The 16,057-nt window shown below is 39.2% G+C and overlaps 1 protein-coding gene across 1 annotated transcript in view; it reads left to right on the top strand.

The window, feature by feature from the left end:
- C5H4orf45 (chromosome 5 C4orf45 homolog) overlaps positions 1-16,057 on the top strand; it is a 131,899-nt gene that overhangs the window by 58,284 nt on the left and 57,558 nt on the right. The window contains exon 3 of the mRNA XM_025385079.1: positions 7,252-7,310. Within this exon, the coding sequence (XP_025240864.1) occupies positions 7,252-7,310 (59 nt within the window). The remainder of the gene's footprint in view (positions 1-7,251; positions 7,311-16,057) is intronic.

The following is a 16,057-nucleotide window of genomic DNA, read 5'->3' as shown; positions in this document are numbered from 1 at the left end:
CCAGTTTTGAGTCTCATTAAAATTCCTAATCTCCAGATGTTGTTAGTAGAGACAATTTTAGAAACATAATAAAGCTTCCATTTTCAACTAAGTTATAAACGCAAAATAGAAAATAGCTTTTCTAAAATTAGGCATGTCTTTGGAGGTTCTTTTTTTTTTTTTTTGCTGTTCTTTCCAGATGAGTGTGTGTTTAGTTCTCACTTTTTACTTTATAGTTATTTGCATCCTAACAGTTTGTGGTTTAACATAAAAATAATTACATTAGCACCTTTCATCCTTAAGGGCTGTATAAAGTAAGATGTCTTATGATACCACCAGAAGGCTTTAGTGAGAGAGTACCACATGCTGACCATCTGTGAGGCGGAAGAAACATTTTTCTTTCACCCTCCTTTTTCTTGAAAATAATATATTAACCTCCTTATATGCAGATGTTACATTTTCTCCATTTTACAAAGCTTTGCTTTATAGGATTCTCAAATACATTGAAGGAAACAATTTCCTTATAAAATTTTACTTATATCTAAATTTCCAGAGAAAAATTTTATGTTTGATGCTTCCTTTTCATAACAGACCATGGAAACATCAAGGGAGGCGTGTATCACTGATGTGTACTCTCTGTACTGTGTTCAAAGCAGTTCCACAAAGAGTAATGAGTTTACAATGGGAAGCCTCTCTGTTGGTAGCCAGCGATGCTGCCACATTCCCGTGGGCATCCCAGCCCCAATTACCTGGCCTCTCAACTAATCACAGGGCTTCCTCTCTCTTTTAGAGGTGACTTTCTAGAAAATTCTTGGCAAATTGGAAAACAAAAGTCCTAATTGTCACATCATTTGTTAGGATGTGAACATTTAGGGGAAAAAAGGAAATAAAAAGAACTCAAAGTAATGTAAAGCTTTGTAGATAATTTTATCCCTTAATTTAGGCAGGCTAAAAATACATTGTGGTAGTTACGAATTCTTGTTAAGGCTTGACACAATATCTGGAGTATGTGTCTAAATGTAAATATCACCTTTAAAAAAATTAAGCTTCTTAAAGTTAGTAATTAAGCATATGTCATAGATTTTTCAACAAATGTTATTTGATGATAGTGACATACAAAGCTAAGAAAAGATGCTATAACTTAGAATAGGTGCTAGTAAAAGTGTGGTATGACTCCATAGCTAGGCTGTTAAGTATATTGTCAAAGAATTCTGAAACTTGTGTGTGAGCCAATATCCCAAGCACAGGTGGATCAAATACCAAGACATCTGTTTTCTAAATCTGGCATTAATCCTGTCTTTTTAAGATCACTGGAGGAAATTCTTAAATCATTGTAAATTTATGACTGTAGTTTTCCCTATTATTCATATACAACACTCCCAGGGTATCGCAGCTATGTTGACAAAAATGCATAGCATGCATAGCAAATGATACCAAAAATGTGGAGATTTCTTTTCCCAGGATTAAATCTGGGAAACCAAGGAACTTTAATTGGGGAAATTTAGGAATAGTTCATTAAATATAGGGGGCCCCCCACTACATGGTCTCAACTCTGTGTTTGGGCATGAAGAAATGGCACTGAAAATATATGCTATAGGAATCCACTATGACCACCCACTTGGGAAGAATTCATAGGAAAGTTTCTTCGTGGAAGTTTAGTGCGATTATTGTCAGTAATTGTACTACACAGTCCTAGCCACATTCCAATGGCTTTAAGCAATTTGAGGTCTGAGATCTGTTGTATGTGTCTTTGTATTGACAACATCAATCCCAGCCCCCACCCACCATCTTCTAGTGCTTATCATGGGGTAAATGATTATCAGTAAATGATGAGAAATGGAGACTGGAATCTATTCTATTCTCATGCAGTGTCTTTGTTGAGAGACCAAGTTGTAGATAAAGAGTAATGAATTTTTAAGTGTGTATTAGGTTGGCAATTAGTCTACTCCCAGCTTATTCAATAAAATCGTTCAAAACTATGTACCTTTTTTTTAAAATGGAAACTTAAGGAAACTGGGCACAGTCTCCTTCATATCAAATCTCATGTTCACAATGCTTGTTTTACAATCCATAGTTGTAGAGCTAATTGGACAATTAACTTGGGAGCATACTTTCTGACCTTAGAATTAACAACAGTGGCAAGCACATTAGAAAACTCCAAGGGTGAGTACAGTTGCAAAATAGGCCCTTGATGGTATTTCAGAAACTCTGCACTGAGCACACACAGTGACTTGGAAGCACTTGTATAGCTTTCTGTTGCTTGTATAGTCCACTCAGATTTCAGACCCTGCCATGAATCATCAACCAGCTCTGGGTAAAGGGCTGATATCAGAATGGCTGGTAATTCATTACAAATCATAACAATTCCTGAGAAGATTAATTCCAGTCTTTAAAAAAAAATCCTGGTGTATTTTGAATTATAGAATGACATAAGGAAAATATTTATCTCCTTGGAGGAGGGATACTGGGAGAAAATAACAAAATTTACCTTTGTTGTTGTTTTATTTTGTTTTTTGTTTCCACCAACAGCATTGAAAAATATGCCTTTTCTCTGAGAATTAGTGAGGCAATTAGCATTCATATTGCTTCTCAGGGCAAATCTATGTTTGTGGCCTGATAGGGTTTGGCTTTGTGTCCCCATCCAAATCTCATCTAGAATTGTAATTCCCTATAATCCCCATCAGTTGAGGAAAGGACCTGGTGGGAGAAAATTGGATTGTGGGGGTGGTTTCTCCCATGATGTTCTCCTGATGTTCACGAGATCTGATGGTTTGATGAGGGGCTTCCCTCTTCCCTCTCTCTTGCCTGCCACCATGTAAGACATGCCTGCTTCCTTTTCCACCATGATTGTAAGTTTCCTGAGGCCTCCCCAGCCAGGTGGAACTGGGGATCAATTAAACTTCTTTCCTTTACAAATTACTCAGTCTCAGGGAGTATTTTCATAGCAGTGTGAAAATGGACTAATATGACTGTAATGAAAATCAAATGTGGCTTTCAAGCTAAAATAGCCAGTTGAAGAATTTTTTATATTCTCCCTTTTCTACCCTTCCATGCTAGTCCAATTGCCAGTTATTATAATGCCTCAGTTTTCCCACCTATGAAATGGGAATATATTGGTTTTCTGTTGCATAACAAATTACCACAAATTTAGCAGCTTAAATCAATACTCATTTATTGGCTCACAGTTCTGTAGGTCAGAAATCCAGGGATGGCATAACTGGGCTCTCCACTCAGATCTCCCAAAGATGAAGGTGTTAACTCTGGCTGTGAAGTCATCTGAGGCTGGAGCTCTCTTCCAAGTTCATATGGTTATGGAAGATTTCAGTTCCTCGTGGTTGTAGAGCTGAAGTTGTACTTCTGTTTCTTTGCTGATTGTCAGCCAGGGGCCATTCTCAACATTCAGAGGCCACCCAGGCACCTCACTCCATGACCCCTCCACATCTTTTTTTTTTTTTTTTTTTTTTTGAGATGGAGTCTTGCTCTGTTGCCCAGGCTGGAGTGCAGTGGCGCAATCTCGGCTCACCGCAAGCTCCACCTCCTGGGTTCAGCCATTCTCCTGCCCCAGCCTCCCAAGTAGCTGGGACTACAGGTGCCTGCCACCATGCCTGGCTAATTTTTTATATTTTCAGTAGAGCTGGGGTTTCACCATGTCAGCCAGGATGGTCTCAATCTCATGACCTCGTGATCTGCCCGCCTTGGCCTCCCAAAGTACTGGGATTACAGGCGTGAGCCACTGCAACCAGCTGACCCCTCCACATCTTTAAAGCCAGCTGTGGAGAGTCTCCCTCCTGTCAAATCCCTCTCATGCTTCAAATCCCCTTTGCCAAGAAGAGCCTAGGTCTTTTTAAGAGCTCTCCTGATTAGCTTAGGCCCACTGAGAATAATCTCCCTTTTTTCAAGTCAGCTGATTTGGGACTTTAATTACATCTGCAAAATCCTTCACAGTAGCACCTAGATTTGTATTCTGAGAGAATACCTGAATTCTGAGTTGAATACCTGAGAGAACGTGTGTATACCAGGGGGTGAGAATCTTGGGTGCTTTTTTAGAATTCTGCCTACTGGCTGGGAACAGTAACTCACACCTGTAGTCTCAGCACTTTGGGAGGCTAAGGCAGGTGGATAGCTTGAGCTCAGGAATTTGAGACCAGCCTGGGCAACATGGCAAGACCCTCTCACTACTAGCTGGGCATGGTGGTGGGCACCTGTGGTCGCAGTTACTGAGGAGGCTGAGGTGGGAGGATTGCTTGAACTTAGGAGGCAGAGGCTGCAGTGAGCCGAGGTTGTGCCACTGCACTCTAGCCTGGGTGACAGAGTGAGACCCTGTCTCCAAAAATAAATAAATAAAAAATCTACCTATCCACAGGATAACACTAATACCTTAGAGTACTATTAAATGGATTGAGACATGTGTAAAGCACTTAGCATGCTCAACAAATGGGATCTAATATTAATGTCTCTATATAGTATATTTTCCTGCCTGCATGGATTTTTAAATTATAGTGTTATAAGCACACTAGGAACATGAGAGACTATGTTGCTTATTATTTGGATACTCCCCAGAAAGCAGAGATAACTGGGGTCACAGTGAACAAACTCACAGAACCCAATGTTTAGTCTGTTGCTGAAAGTTGATGAATTAATTTAGATTATTTAAAAACTGCAGTTAAGAGAGACCAGGATATCATTAATGTTGGTGCTCTAGGCCATCTATATTGTGGCATAAAATGAAGTATGTATGGGTCTCTGCACTGAACATTTTTTTTTCCTTTAACAAGAGAAATGCATCACAGAATCCATGCCTTAAACACCAACATTTTTCAGAAAGAATTGTTTTGTTTCTACTCATGCTCTGAATGTAAAATGAATATTTCAAATGCTCCATTCATGCAAAGGTCTTTATGTCCCCTTCCTCCCTGTAATAGTTCCAGTCTAGAATAGGCAACATTATGCAATTTGGTGACCCTGCTGCCAACCATGGAAATGTTTCTCACAGACTGTGGGAAGAAAGACACCTAAGAGGTTAACAGTAATATTTTGCAAATTGAGGCAAATGAAGGAAAAAATACATTAGCATAAGAAAAGATAGCTGTAGGGAATTTTCCACTCAAATGTTTGGTACTAAGAGCTCTATGTTACCAAGGAAGAGGCTACAGAAGAAAACCCTTAGTGTCTATGCATTCTCGAACTACATTGCCATTGTATTTGTCTTACGGGTGATAAAGACCTCATAGTTATAGAGATGGAAAATTGTTCTTCTAGTAAAAAAAGTAAAAATTGGATATACTAAGAAAAGCATCTTGGATGATGGCAGCAAAGCAAGAGGATTCCCAAAAGACTTCCTAAATGTATCAGGACTAGACTAGAGTTTAGAGATTAAAAGTGAAAGTCTTAAGCAATGATTTAAATTTTTAACTAGAATGTGCCCCAGATGTCTACAATTAATTTAACTCAAATTTAACAGTTTTTACTCATTTTAGAAATTGCGTAACTCACGGTATGTGAATGTAGTTAGCGGGTATTTCCCTTTTGTTAATACATAGACTTATTTGAAGATTGTTCTGTAGGAAATATCCAAATTGGAGTTGTAATTATTTTTGTTAAAAACATTTAAAATAAGTGTAAAAGGTTCTCACTGATTTAAGATAGGAAATATACTAATTGTTACCCATTTCTATGAAGATATTGAATTGGTTTTGAAACTAATCTTTACTCTTAGGAATGATTTGCCAGTAAAAAAAAAATGATTTATCTGAGTCTGAATTTTATTAGGTTTAACACTACAGCAAGCATAGATGTCCAAATAAATCATGATGCATTTCATTAATAAATTAAGATAGAGAAGAACCAGCTTATTTTAGATGACAAATTGTTTATAGGGACTGATATCTATAGGAGGAATGGAAAGAAAGATGTGTTATTTTGTTTCTGAGAAAGGTCTTCCCCAATTAAGAAGATGCAATTTTGAGTTATTAAAGATAAGAATAGCATAAAACTAAAGATCATCCAAGTCCTGCAAAATTTGTCCAGAAGCTGATAATAAAATTACTTATAAGTCAACGGATAAGGTCAATTTTCAGGGAATCCTGTCAGGAATCAATTGAGAAAAAAAGCTGTCCCATGATCTTTCCATTATGTGCAGATTATTTTCAAAGTTTCTGTGGAATAGTGACCTTGTTTATCTTGTGCCTTCCTTTATTTATTCAACTGATGTGTGAACATTGAAGAGATTAAGGTTTCAGGTCTTTATCCTTGAGAAGATGACACAAATAAATGAATTTGCCTTCTCAAGCACAAAAAACTCTGTGGTAGTCAATAAGGAAAGTTATTCTAAACTGAAGCTTGAGGGAAAAGGAAGAGGAGAGAAGAGAATTTAAAAAGTACCAAGTAATGTCATTCCTTTAATGCTGACATTTTTATAATAGGATTTTGCCACTTTTTGAGATGTTATGAATATTGCATCCCATACTAATGTAAGTAAAAAATGCATCCACAACTGAAGTGAAATACTTTTTGATAATTCATGTCATGGTTTCTCAATCCTAGTATAGAAACCTGAGAAATGATTATAGACCAAGATGCTTTTCAATATAAATTTGACACTTTTACTCCCCATACTTATTTACAAGATGTGCCATCCATCTGACAGTTCCTGGAGAAGAGGAGTCAGTATATAGCGGTCTTTCATTCAGTAATAACAGATCATTTCCATGCACATGGGGGGGGTGGGAATTACTTTTTAATCTAAGAACCCCTCTAAGCCACCAAATACATTATCAATACTCTGAATTATCCCTTCTGAAAGGAGTTTTCAAATCTACACTTTACCACAGTCTGTCTATAATCCAGCTCTTTCGTACATTATTGCAACCACATTTTTTTGATTCTGTAAGGAGAAAGCAAAGTGAAAAGAGGTAACCTGTTTGAGTCTAATGACAACAGTAGTTTAGAATGTTCGCTTATTTAGATATAGAATCATAAAGATGGAAAGCAGCTTAGTGATTACGCATCACACTCTTCTTGCTACCTAACACCCTTCCTTTCAAAAAGGGAAAGTAAAGCACACAGGGTCTTGTTTATTTTACTTCTTGTACTTTTTTCCTCTCTGTTCAGGAATCAAAAGACTGTCTTCTTCTCTGATCTTCTTTTAACTGAATTTAATATTTCCTATTTCATTTCCCAACCTGACTTCCTTTTTGACTAGAAATATGGATAATTAGACCTGCCACCTATTTACTTTGGAATTATGGTACATTAATTGTCTTCCTTTTACAGTATGAAGAACTAAGTCAAGCTTCTCTTGATTCAATAACCCACAGATATCAAAACCCATGGTAAGCAAATAGGAATATATTTTTGATTAATTAGTGTGTTTCTTTCCTAAACTGGTAACAGGATTCATTTTTTAAAAACTTGTAAGTATATTACCACTTTCTTTTTATTTCATATATATTTTTTGTAAATTTGTGAATTTTTATTTCTAATAAAAACAGTAAATCTTAACTATCTGCTAAATTTTAATTAAGGGGAGGAAAGGAAAAAAGTAAGCAGAGTTAGAATGAAAAACTGTTAGAATATAGTAAGGAAAAAGAGAAGCAAGTCAGAAGCTATTAAGAATGGCAACTGGATTAGTAGATTAGCTTTAACTTTATAAATATCTCTGTGGAAGAAACAACAATATTAATTTTTTTTCAGATAAAAAACTCATTTCATGCTGTTGGCCTGGAAACCATCATAATGGGTAATCTTGGTTAATAACCATAATCTTACTAAAGTCACATAATGGCTTCAATTCACATTATCTTATGGCAGCTTCTGACCCAAATGAAACATGGGTAGCTCACGGCATGTTAAATTACAGGAAACAAGCAAAAGCTGACTTGTCATGTAGGTATAACATACGATTCAGATTCCTAAGAGGGAAAAGATCAATCAGCATTGCTCTCACAAGACTGCAGATTGAATATTGTCTTTGTTATAGCTTTTTGGAGGTGAGGATTTCTGGGGCTTATTTTACTTCACTTTTAATTGTTGAAGGATTTAGCAATTAGCATATGCAAAATCACTGGATTTTATTAGCCCTGAGGTGGCTATACAATACCAAGATAAACTGCATCAAATAGAGAAAAGATTTCAAACCCCATGTCAAAAGCCTATTAGTTATTTCAGAACAAAAAAGTACCTTAGTGGGCAATTCCTATAACTTATTAAGCAGGTACCATATTTAAAGCCACAAAGACACAGGTATACTTTAAAGCATGAATAACACATATTCTCATTAAAATGTTCTACTTCATTTGTTTAGATAGCATTGCAGACATCCACTGCAATTACCTTATCAAATATTTCCAAGCAAAGAAAAACATTAAAGACCAATGAAACTTCAAGCATTGGTGATAAAAGCATGAAAATGTGCTGCATTTATTTAAGCATTAAAAACTTGTTGGAGGGTATCTGAGAAACATCAAAGCCCTGAGCATGTTCTTTGAATGAAAGAATGTTGGCTATATTCATTTTTAGGGAATATGCTGTGGGTTGAACTGAGTCATGAGGATGTAGAATAGTTATGAAAGAGACCTTGTATTTAGGAGATTGCAGATTCAACTAGGAAATTGGGTGTATACATGAAGAAAAATAACAAAATTACTTTGCAAATACTGAAAGCCAAATTAATAATGAAGATAATAACTAGAAAATTATAGCCAGAATTTTTTTTTAATTAACTGTATTGAAAACCCCCTGGACACATCTATAACTCCTGACTTGGGTCCTATTTAACTAGTCAGACACCAATAACCTGAATACTGCTTCCTTTGTGAGACTATAAGCACCTACCCTGTTTCAAAGCCCTTGCTAGCTGGATACTTTTGAATAGGGCCCTGACTCAGACAGGCTCGAGTGTGCCCTGCCCCTTTGCATTCTCTAAGGTGGCCTGAGAGCCATCTTTTTCCTGGGTAAAGGTTAGTGCTGAGTCTCCCAACCAGTTTTCATGTTTTGTTCTTTTCAGTCAACAGCATTCACTCAATATGTTCAGCATCTTCTGGGTTCAAAGCACTGTTAGATTCTGTGGCCATCATGGTGAACAAGCCAGCCTCAATATATGCCCTTCTTGGAACTTGTATTCTAGAGAAGGAGGCAGACATTGAAGCAACAACATGGCTTTTTAAAAATAATGTATTGGCTGGACAGAGTGGCTCATGCCTGTAATCCTAGCACTTAGGGAGGCCCAGTGAGGCAGGAGGATCGATTGAGGACAGGAGTTTGAGTCTAGCCTTTGCAACATGATGAAATCCCATCTCTACAAATAATAATAAAAAAAAACTAACTGGACATGGTGGCTGTGCCTGTCTCAGCTATTCAGGAGCCTGAAGTGCGAGGATGGCTTGAGCCCAGGAGTTTAAGACCAGCCTGGGCAACACAGAATCCCCATCTCTACAAGAAAAATTTTAAAAATTAGGAGTGGTGGTGCGCACATGTAGTCCCAGCTACTGAGGAGGCTGAGGTGGGAGGTACACTTGAGCCCAGGAGGTCGAGGCTGCAGTGAGCCTTGATCATGCCAGTACACTCCAGCCTTGGCAACAGAGCCCCTTCTCCAAAAATATAAAATAAATAACAAACCATACTGTTTCTCAAACTTAAAAGCAAATGTTTTAAATTACCAATATAATCCATGCTTATGGCAACAAATCAAACAATATAGAGGTATATTGAGAAAAAGTTAATATCTGACCCGAATCCATCCAGTTTCTGATAAAATAGTTCATTATAAAAGAATATTTATAGGATGTAAAGAGAAGGTTTTCCCAGGGCACCTACCTGCACTGAGGGTCAGATAAGTGTTTACTGAGGGAAGTGATTATTAAGCTGATGTTGAAAAGATAGGTGAGGCTGGGCGCGGTGGCTCACGCCTGTAATCCCAGAACTTTGGGAGGCCAAGGCGGGTGATTGCTTGAGGTCAGGAGTTCAAGACCAGCCTGGCAACATAGTGAAGCCCTGTCTGTACTAATAGTACAAAAATTAGCCAGGCGTAGTGGTGGGCGCCTGTAATCCCAGCTACTCGGGAGGCTGAGGCAAGAGAATCACTTGAACCCGGGAGGCGGAGGTTGCAGTGAGCTGAGATGGTGTCACTGTACCCCAGCCTGGGCAAGAGAGAAACTGTGTCTCAAGAAGAAAAGGTAGGTGAGTACAAGATCATTCCCGGCAGAGAGAACAGCGTGAGCCAGGCCCTGAGGTGGGAAAGAGTAATCAAATTACAACCTGTGCTGCCAGACTGTATTGAAAGCAATAGGGAGAGTGGTGAGATGAGGATCAGATTTTGTAGAACCTTGCGATCTGGGTTAGAGAATTTGGATTTTAATAAATACAAGAACAAAGAAAATTCATTAGAAGATTTAAAATAGAAAGCAAACTGATCCTAATTGTTAAGATCATTCTGGAATGTTGGAATGTTATATGGAGAATGGAGAAGGGATTGGAAGGTGATAAGAACAGCTATAGAAAGATCAGCCAGGGCCAGGCTTGGTGGCTTGTACTTGTAATCCCACCTACTGGGGAAGCTGAGGCAGGAGAATCACTTGAACCCGGGAGGTGGAGGTTGCGGTGAACCGAGATCACACCACTGTACTCCAGCCTGGGCAACAGAGCGAGACTCCATCTCAAGAATAAATAAATAAATAAAAAAGAAAGATCAACCAGGAGACGATTTCATTTTTACAGGCCCATCTTGAGTTTTCAGTGGGCTTTGCAAACAAGCCAAAACAAATGTGATTATGGAGATCTGGGGCCAGGAGGGGAAAGTTCAGTTGAGCTTTTAAAGAAAGGTGGGCTTTAAGTAAATGGAGAAAACAGGAGACCATGTTTGTTATAATGATGGGAAGTAAAGCATATGTGTACAGCAATCTGATGAAGCAGATTTAACATTATCTTAATTTTACAGGTGAAGAAATTGTCAGAGATGATGTCACATGACCAGGGTCACAGAGCTCATATCCTATTGATCTGGGTTGGGATCTGGACTTGGACATTTTATTTATTTATCTTTTTGAGACAGTTTTGCTCTGTTGCCCAGGCTGGAGTGCAATGGCGCAATCTCCTCTCACTGCAGCCTCTGCCTCCCAGGTTCAAGCCATTCTCCTGCCTCAACCTCCCAAGTAACTGGGACTACAGGCGTACACCATCATGCCCACCTAATTATTGTATTTTCAGTAGAGATAGGGTTTCGCCATATTGGCCAGGTTGGTTCCTCAAACTCCTGACCTCAGGTGATCCACCTGCTTGGCCTCCCAAAGTGCTGGGATTACAGGTGTGAGCCACCACGCCCAGCTTGAGCTTGGACATTTTAAAAGAGCTCTACAAACGATTGTGATGTGTTGCCAGGGCTGAGAACCACTAGTGACAACTGAGAAATGAAGGGAACTGAGCCTTGTGGGATGCCCACACTGAGGGCTAGATAAATGGGAGCCACTGAAGAAGAAAAGGAGCCTTAGAGGTCAATTCCTATAGAAGGTTATAGCAGCCGGTGAAGAATTTTGAGAGGAAGAGTTTAATGCAAAGAAACAGAGAAATCAAGGAAAACACGGCAGACAAATGTTTAGAGGTGATCAGTGGCCTCAGAAAAAGCAGTGTAGGAAAAGTAGGATGCTTTGAGTCAGTGTAACTCGTGCTGAGGAATGTTTGTCTATTGACATAATGCAGGCGATAGTCCACTCTGTTTATGACATGAGAAATTCAGTTAGAGCACAATTACAGGATTTCCTCTGTTCAAAGGCATATTTTTTACATTTTAATATTCTTAAAGTCAGGATGAGTTTTATAATAGTTGTTTGTAAATGCAGTGGTCAAATGTAGTGCCTTTTTTTGGCCTCCTTGTGTAAAACTGTATTAAATTAATGGCCGCACGCAGTGGCTCAGGCCGGGCATGGTGGCTCACACCTGTAATCCCAGCATTTTGGGAGGCCAAGACAGGCAGATCACCTGAGGTCAGGAGTTTGAGACTAGCCTGGCCAAAGTAGTGAAATCCCATCTCTACTAAAAACACACAAAAATTAGCCAGGCATGTTTGTGCGTGACTGCGATCCCAGGTACTTGGGAGACTGAGGCAGGAGAATCACTTGAACCCAAGAGGTGGAGGTTGCAGTGAGCTGACATCATGGAACTGCACTCCAGCCTGGGTGACAGAGTAAGACTCTGTCTCAAAAAAAAAAAAAAAAAAAAAAAGGTGTGTTATACAATTAATTGTATCTTAAAGACTGATAAAGATGTAGGTTAGCAAATATGAAATGATGACTTGCTATGTGCTAAGTGCTCAGAATTTAAAAATTTGTTCGCAGAGCCCTTACGCTTAGGTTGCTCACAGAATTTTCAAGGCAGATAGATGTGACAAATGATTTCAGCACAAGGTTCACTGATGGAGAGACAGTGCAGTTATTGGGTGTAGGTTAACTCGTTTTTGTTGTGTGCGTGTGTCTGTGTGTGTGTGTGTTTTAAATCTTTATTTTGATTTTTTTTAAATTAAAGGAAATGTACTCTTGTTTTAAATATCCCAAGTTTCTCTAGATATGTGACCTGATGATTTATTTGTTTTCATACGATCCCTTCTGTTTGCAATTGGGGATTTCCCTATATATACCTACAGTATTTCTAATTTCAACAAGCAGGATAAAAAGCATAGGGAGGAAATAGAGGAATGTTTATAGTCCAATTAAGAGAGGTCATAAGAGAATGTATTGGTAAATGACAAATTTGCAGGACTTTTGTTTTTTCTCTAAGAGGTGAGTGGATTCTGCAGGAGTTACTCACCATTACTGAAGAGCCCACCCTATCTTCTAGGCCTTTAATAAATAATATGAAGGCTAACTTCAGAAATGCCTCTGTTTTTCTTTTCTAATGAGAGCAAACTTTCTTGTGTGATAATCTTTTTTTCTAGATGTTTCTAAGTCATTCAACTTGAGAAAAACTATTTTCAGAGATAGGACTTCTTTAGCTCTTTGGAATACAACTTCTTATTTTGGTAGTTGTAATTATTGTGTTATTAAACTGCTGGCCATGAGATTGGTCTCAAAGTCAGTGGGTTTCTCTAAGGCTACATTGATTTAAAGGCAAACAAGTTTGGAAAGGGACAGTGTTCTTGTAGTTCCTTTGTATTAGTCTGTTTTCACACTGCTGATAAAGACATACTTGAGCCTGGGAAGAAGAAGAGGTTTAATTGGACTTACAGTTCCACATGACTGGGGAGGCCTGAGAATCATGGTGGGAGGAGATGGTACTTCTTACATGGTACCAGCAAGAGAAAATGAGGAAGATGAAAAAGTGGAAACCCCCGATAAAACCATCAGATCTTGTGAGACTTATTCACTACCACGAGAACAGTATGGGGGAAACTGCCCCCTGTGATTCAAATGATCTCCCACCAGGCCCCACCCACAACACATGGGAATTATGGGAGTACACTTCAAGATGAAATTTGGGTGGGGACATGGAGCCAAACCATATCATTCTGCCCCTGGCCCCTCCAAATGTCATATCCTCACATTTCAAAACCAATCATGCCTTCCTAACAGTCCCCAAAGTCTTAACTCATTTCAGCATTAACCCAAAAGTCCATAGTCCAAAGTTTCATCTGAGACAAGGCAAGTCCCTTCTGACTGTGAGCCTGTAAAATCTAAAGCAAGCTAGTTACTTCCTCGACACAGTGTGAGTACAGGTATTGTAAATACAGCTGTTCAAATGGGAGAAATTGGTCAAAACAAAGAGGTTACAGGGCCCACACAAGTCCAAAATCCAGTGGAGCAGTCAAATTATAAAGCTCCAAAATGATCTCCTTCAACTCCAGGTCTTACATCCAGGTCACACTGATGTAAGAGGTGGGTTCCCATGGTCTTGGGTAGCTCCATCCCTGTGGCTTTGCAGGGTACAGTCTTCCTCTCAGCTGCTTTCACAGGCTGGCATTGAGTATGGCTTTTCCAGGCAAGTGGTGCAAGCTGTCAGTGGATTTACCATTCTGGGGTCTGGAGGACAATGGCCCTCTCCTCACAGCTCCACTAGGCAGTGCCCCAGTAGGGACTCTGGCCCCACATTTCCATTTCACACTTTCCTAGTAGTTTTTCCAGGAGGCACCCCAGCCCTGCAGAAAACTGCCTGAGCATCCAGGAGTTTCCATGCATCTTCTGAAACCTAGGCGGAAGTACACATTCTTGACTTATGTGTACTCACAGGCTCAACACCACATGGAAGCTGCCAAGGCTTGGGGCTTGCACCTTCTGAAGCCACGGCCCAAATTCTGTGTTGGCCCCTTTCAGCCATGGCTAGAGCAGCTGGGACACAAGGCATCAAGTCCCTAGGCTGCACACAGCACAGGGACCCTTGACCCAGCCCATGAAACCACTTTCTCCTAAGTCTCTGGGCCTGTGATGGGAGGGGCTGTCATGAAGACCTCTGATATGCCCTGGAGACATTTTCCCCATTGTTTTGGGGATTAACATTCTGTTCCTTGTTACTTATGCAAATTTCTACTGCCAGCTTGAATTTCTTGTCAGAAAATGGGTTCTTTTCTATCACGTTGTCAGGCGGCAAATTTTCTGAACTTTTATGCTCAGTTTCCCTTATAAAACTGAATACTTTTAGCAGCACCCAAGTCACATCTTGAATGCTTTGCTGCTTAGAAATTTCTTCCACCAGATACCCTAAATCATCTCAAGTTCAAAGATCCACAAATCTCTAGGGCAGGGGCAAAATGTCACTGGTCTCTTTGCTGAAACCTAACAAGAGTCATCTTTGTTCCAGTTCCCAACAAGTTCCTTATCTCCATCTGAGACCATCTCAGCCTGGACCTTATTGTCCATACTGCTATCAGGCTTCTGGTGAAAGCCATTCAAGTCTCTAGGAAGTTCCAAACTTTCTCACATTTTCCTGTTGTCTTCTAAGGCCTCCAAACTGTTCCAACCTCTGCCTGTTACCCAGTTCCAAAGTTGCTTCCACATTTTTGGGTATTTTTTCAGCAACACCCCACTCCTGGTACCAATTTACTGTATTAGTCCATTTTCATGCTGCTATAAAGACATACTTGAGACTGGGAAGAAAAGGAAGCTTAATTGGACTTACAGTTCCACATGGCTGGGGAGGTGGTCTTACATGGTGGTGGCAACAGAGAATGAGAAAGATGCAGAAGTGGAAACCCCTGATAAAACCATATCTTGTGAGACTTATTGACTACCACAAGAACAGTATGGGGGAAACCACCTCCATGATTCAAATAATCTCCCACTGGGTCCCTCCCACAACATGTGGGAATTATGGGAGTACAATTCAAGATGAGATTTGGGTGGGGACACAGCCAAACCATATCATCTTTCCACTCATGATTTCATAAACTTTTTTTCAAGTCATGTTCTTTTCAAATAAAAAGCAAGGAATACTGATTTATTGGTAAGTTTTACTCCCTTTCACAGTGTGTTAATTTTCCTTACCTCAGAGACAGTGGATCAGCAAACATGAAATACCTAAATACAAATCCTTAAAGTTAAAATATCAAACCAGCAATCCCAAATTACCCAAAAAGTAGAAATAATGTGTTTGTCTGCTGTACAAAGTAAATAGATTCTGGATTTCCCTGCCATTTTACAGGTCAGAAAGAGGAATTTAGACAAAGTGCTTTTGGAAAGACTAGTCTAAGATTTTCCCCCTTTTTCTTCACCCCACATCTGTAGTGAGAATCTATCGAAAACTACTCAAGATTCTGAAATCACTGAGCAATCTGAACTTTCATCCATCCCTGACATATTTCAGCTAGTCACCTAGTTAGGGAAAGCATTTCACTGCAATAGGCACTCACACATGGGAACTTGGCTCCTCAGACACCGTTTCCCACTAATCTGACATTCTCTGCAGGTTTAGCTCCTCAAATATTTCCTATTCTTTTCTGTATGCATTTTTTTTTTGTGCGTGTCCTCTTTGTTCTACTTGAAATAACTTTTAAACTTTCTCATAAAGCACTCTCCCGCATCTATTTCTTTGACTTATTCATGAAATAGGGGAATTTAACATTCATTCTTCATTCGATAATTAAATCTGTGTACTGCTTAAT

The sequence above is a fragment of the Theropithecus gelada genome, chromosome 5, assembly GCF_003255815.1.
Source record: "Theropithecus gelada isolate Dixy chromosome 5, Tgel_1.0, whole genome shotgun sequence".
In the NCBI taxonomy this organism is placed as follows: Eukaryota; Metazoa; Chordata; class Mammalia; order Primates; family Cercopithecidae; genus Theropithecus; species Theropithecus gelada.
The sequence above is the reverse complement of the archived record's forward strand: the minus strand, read 5'-3'. Positions and strand labels throughout refer to the sequence as shown.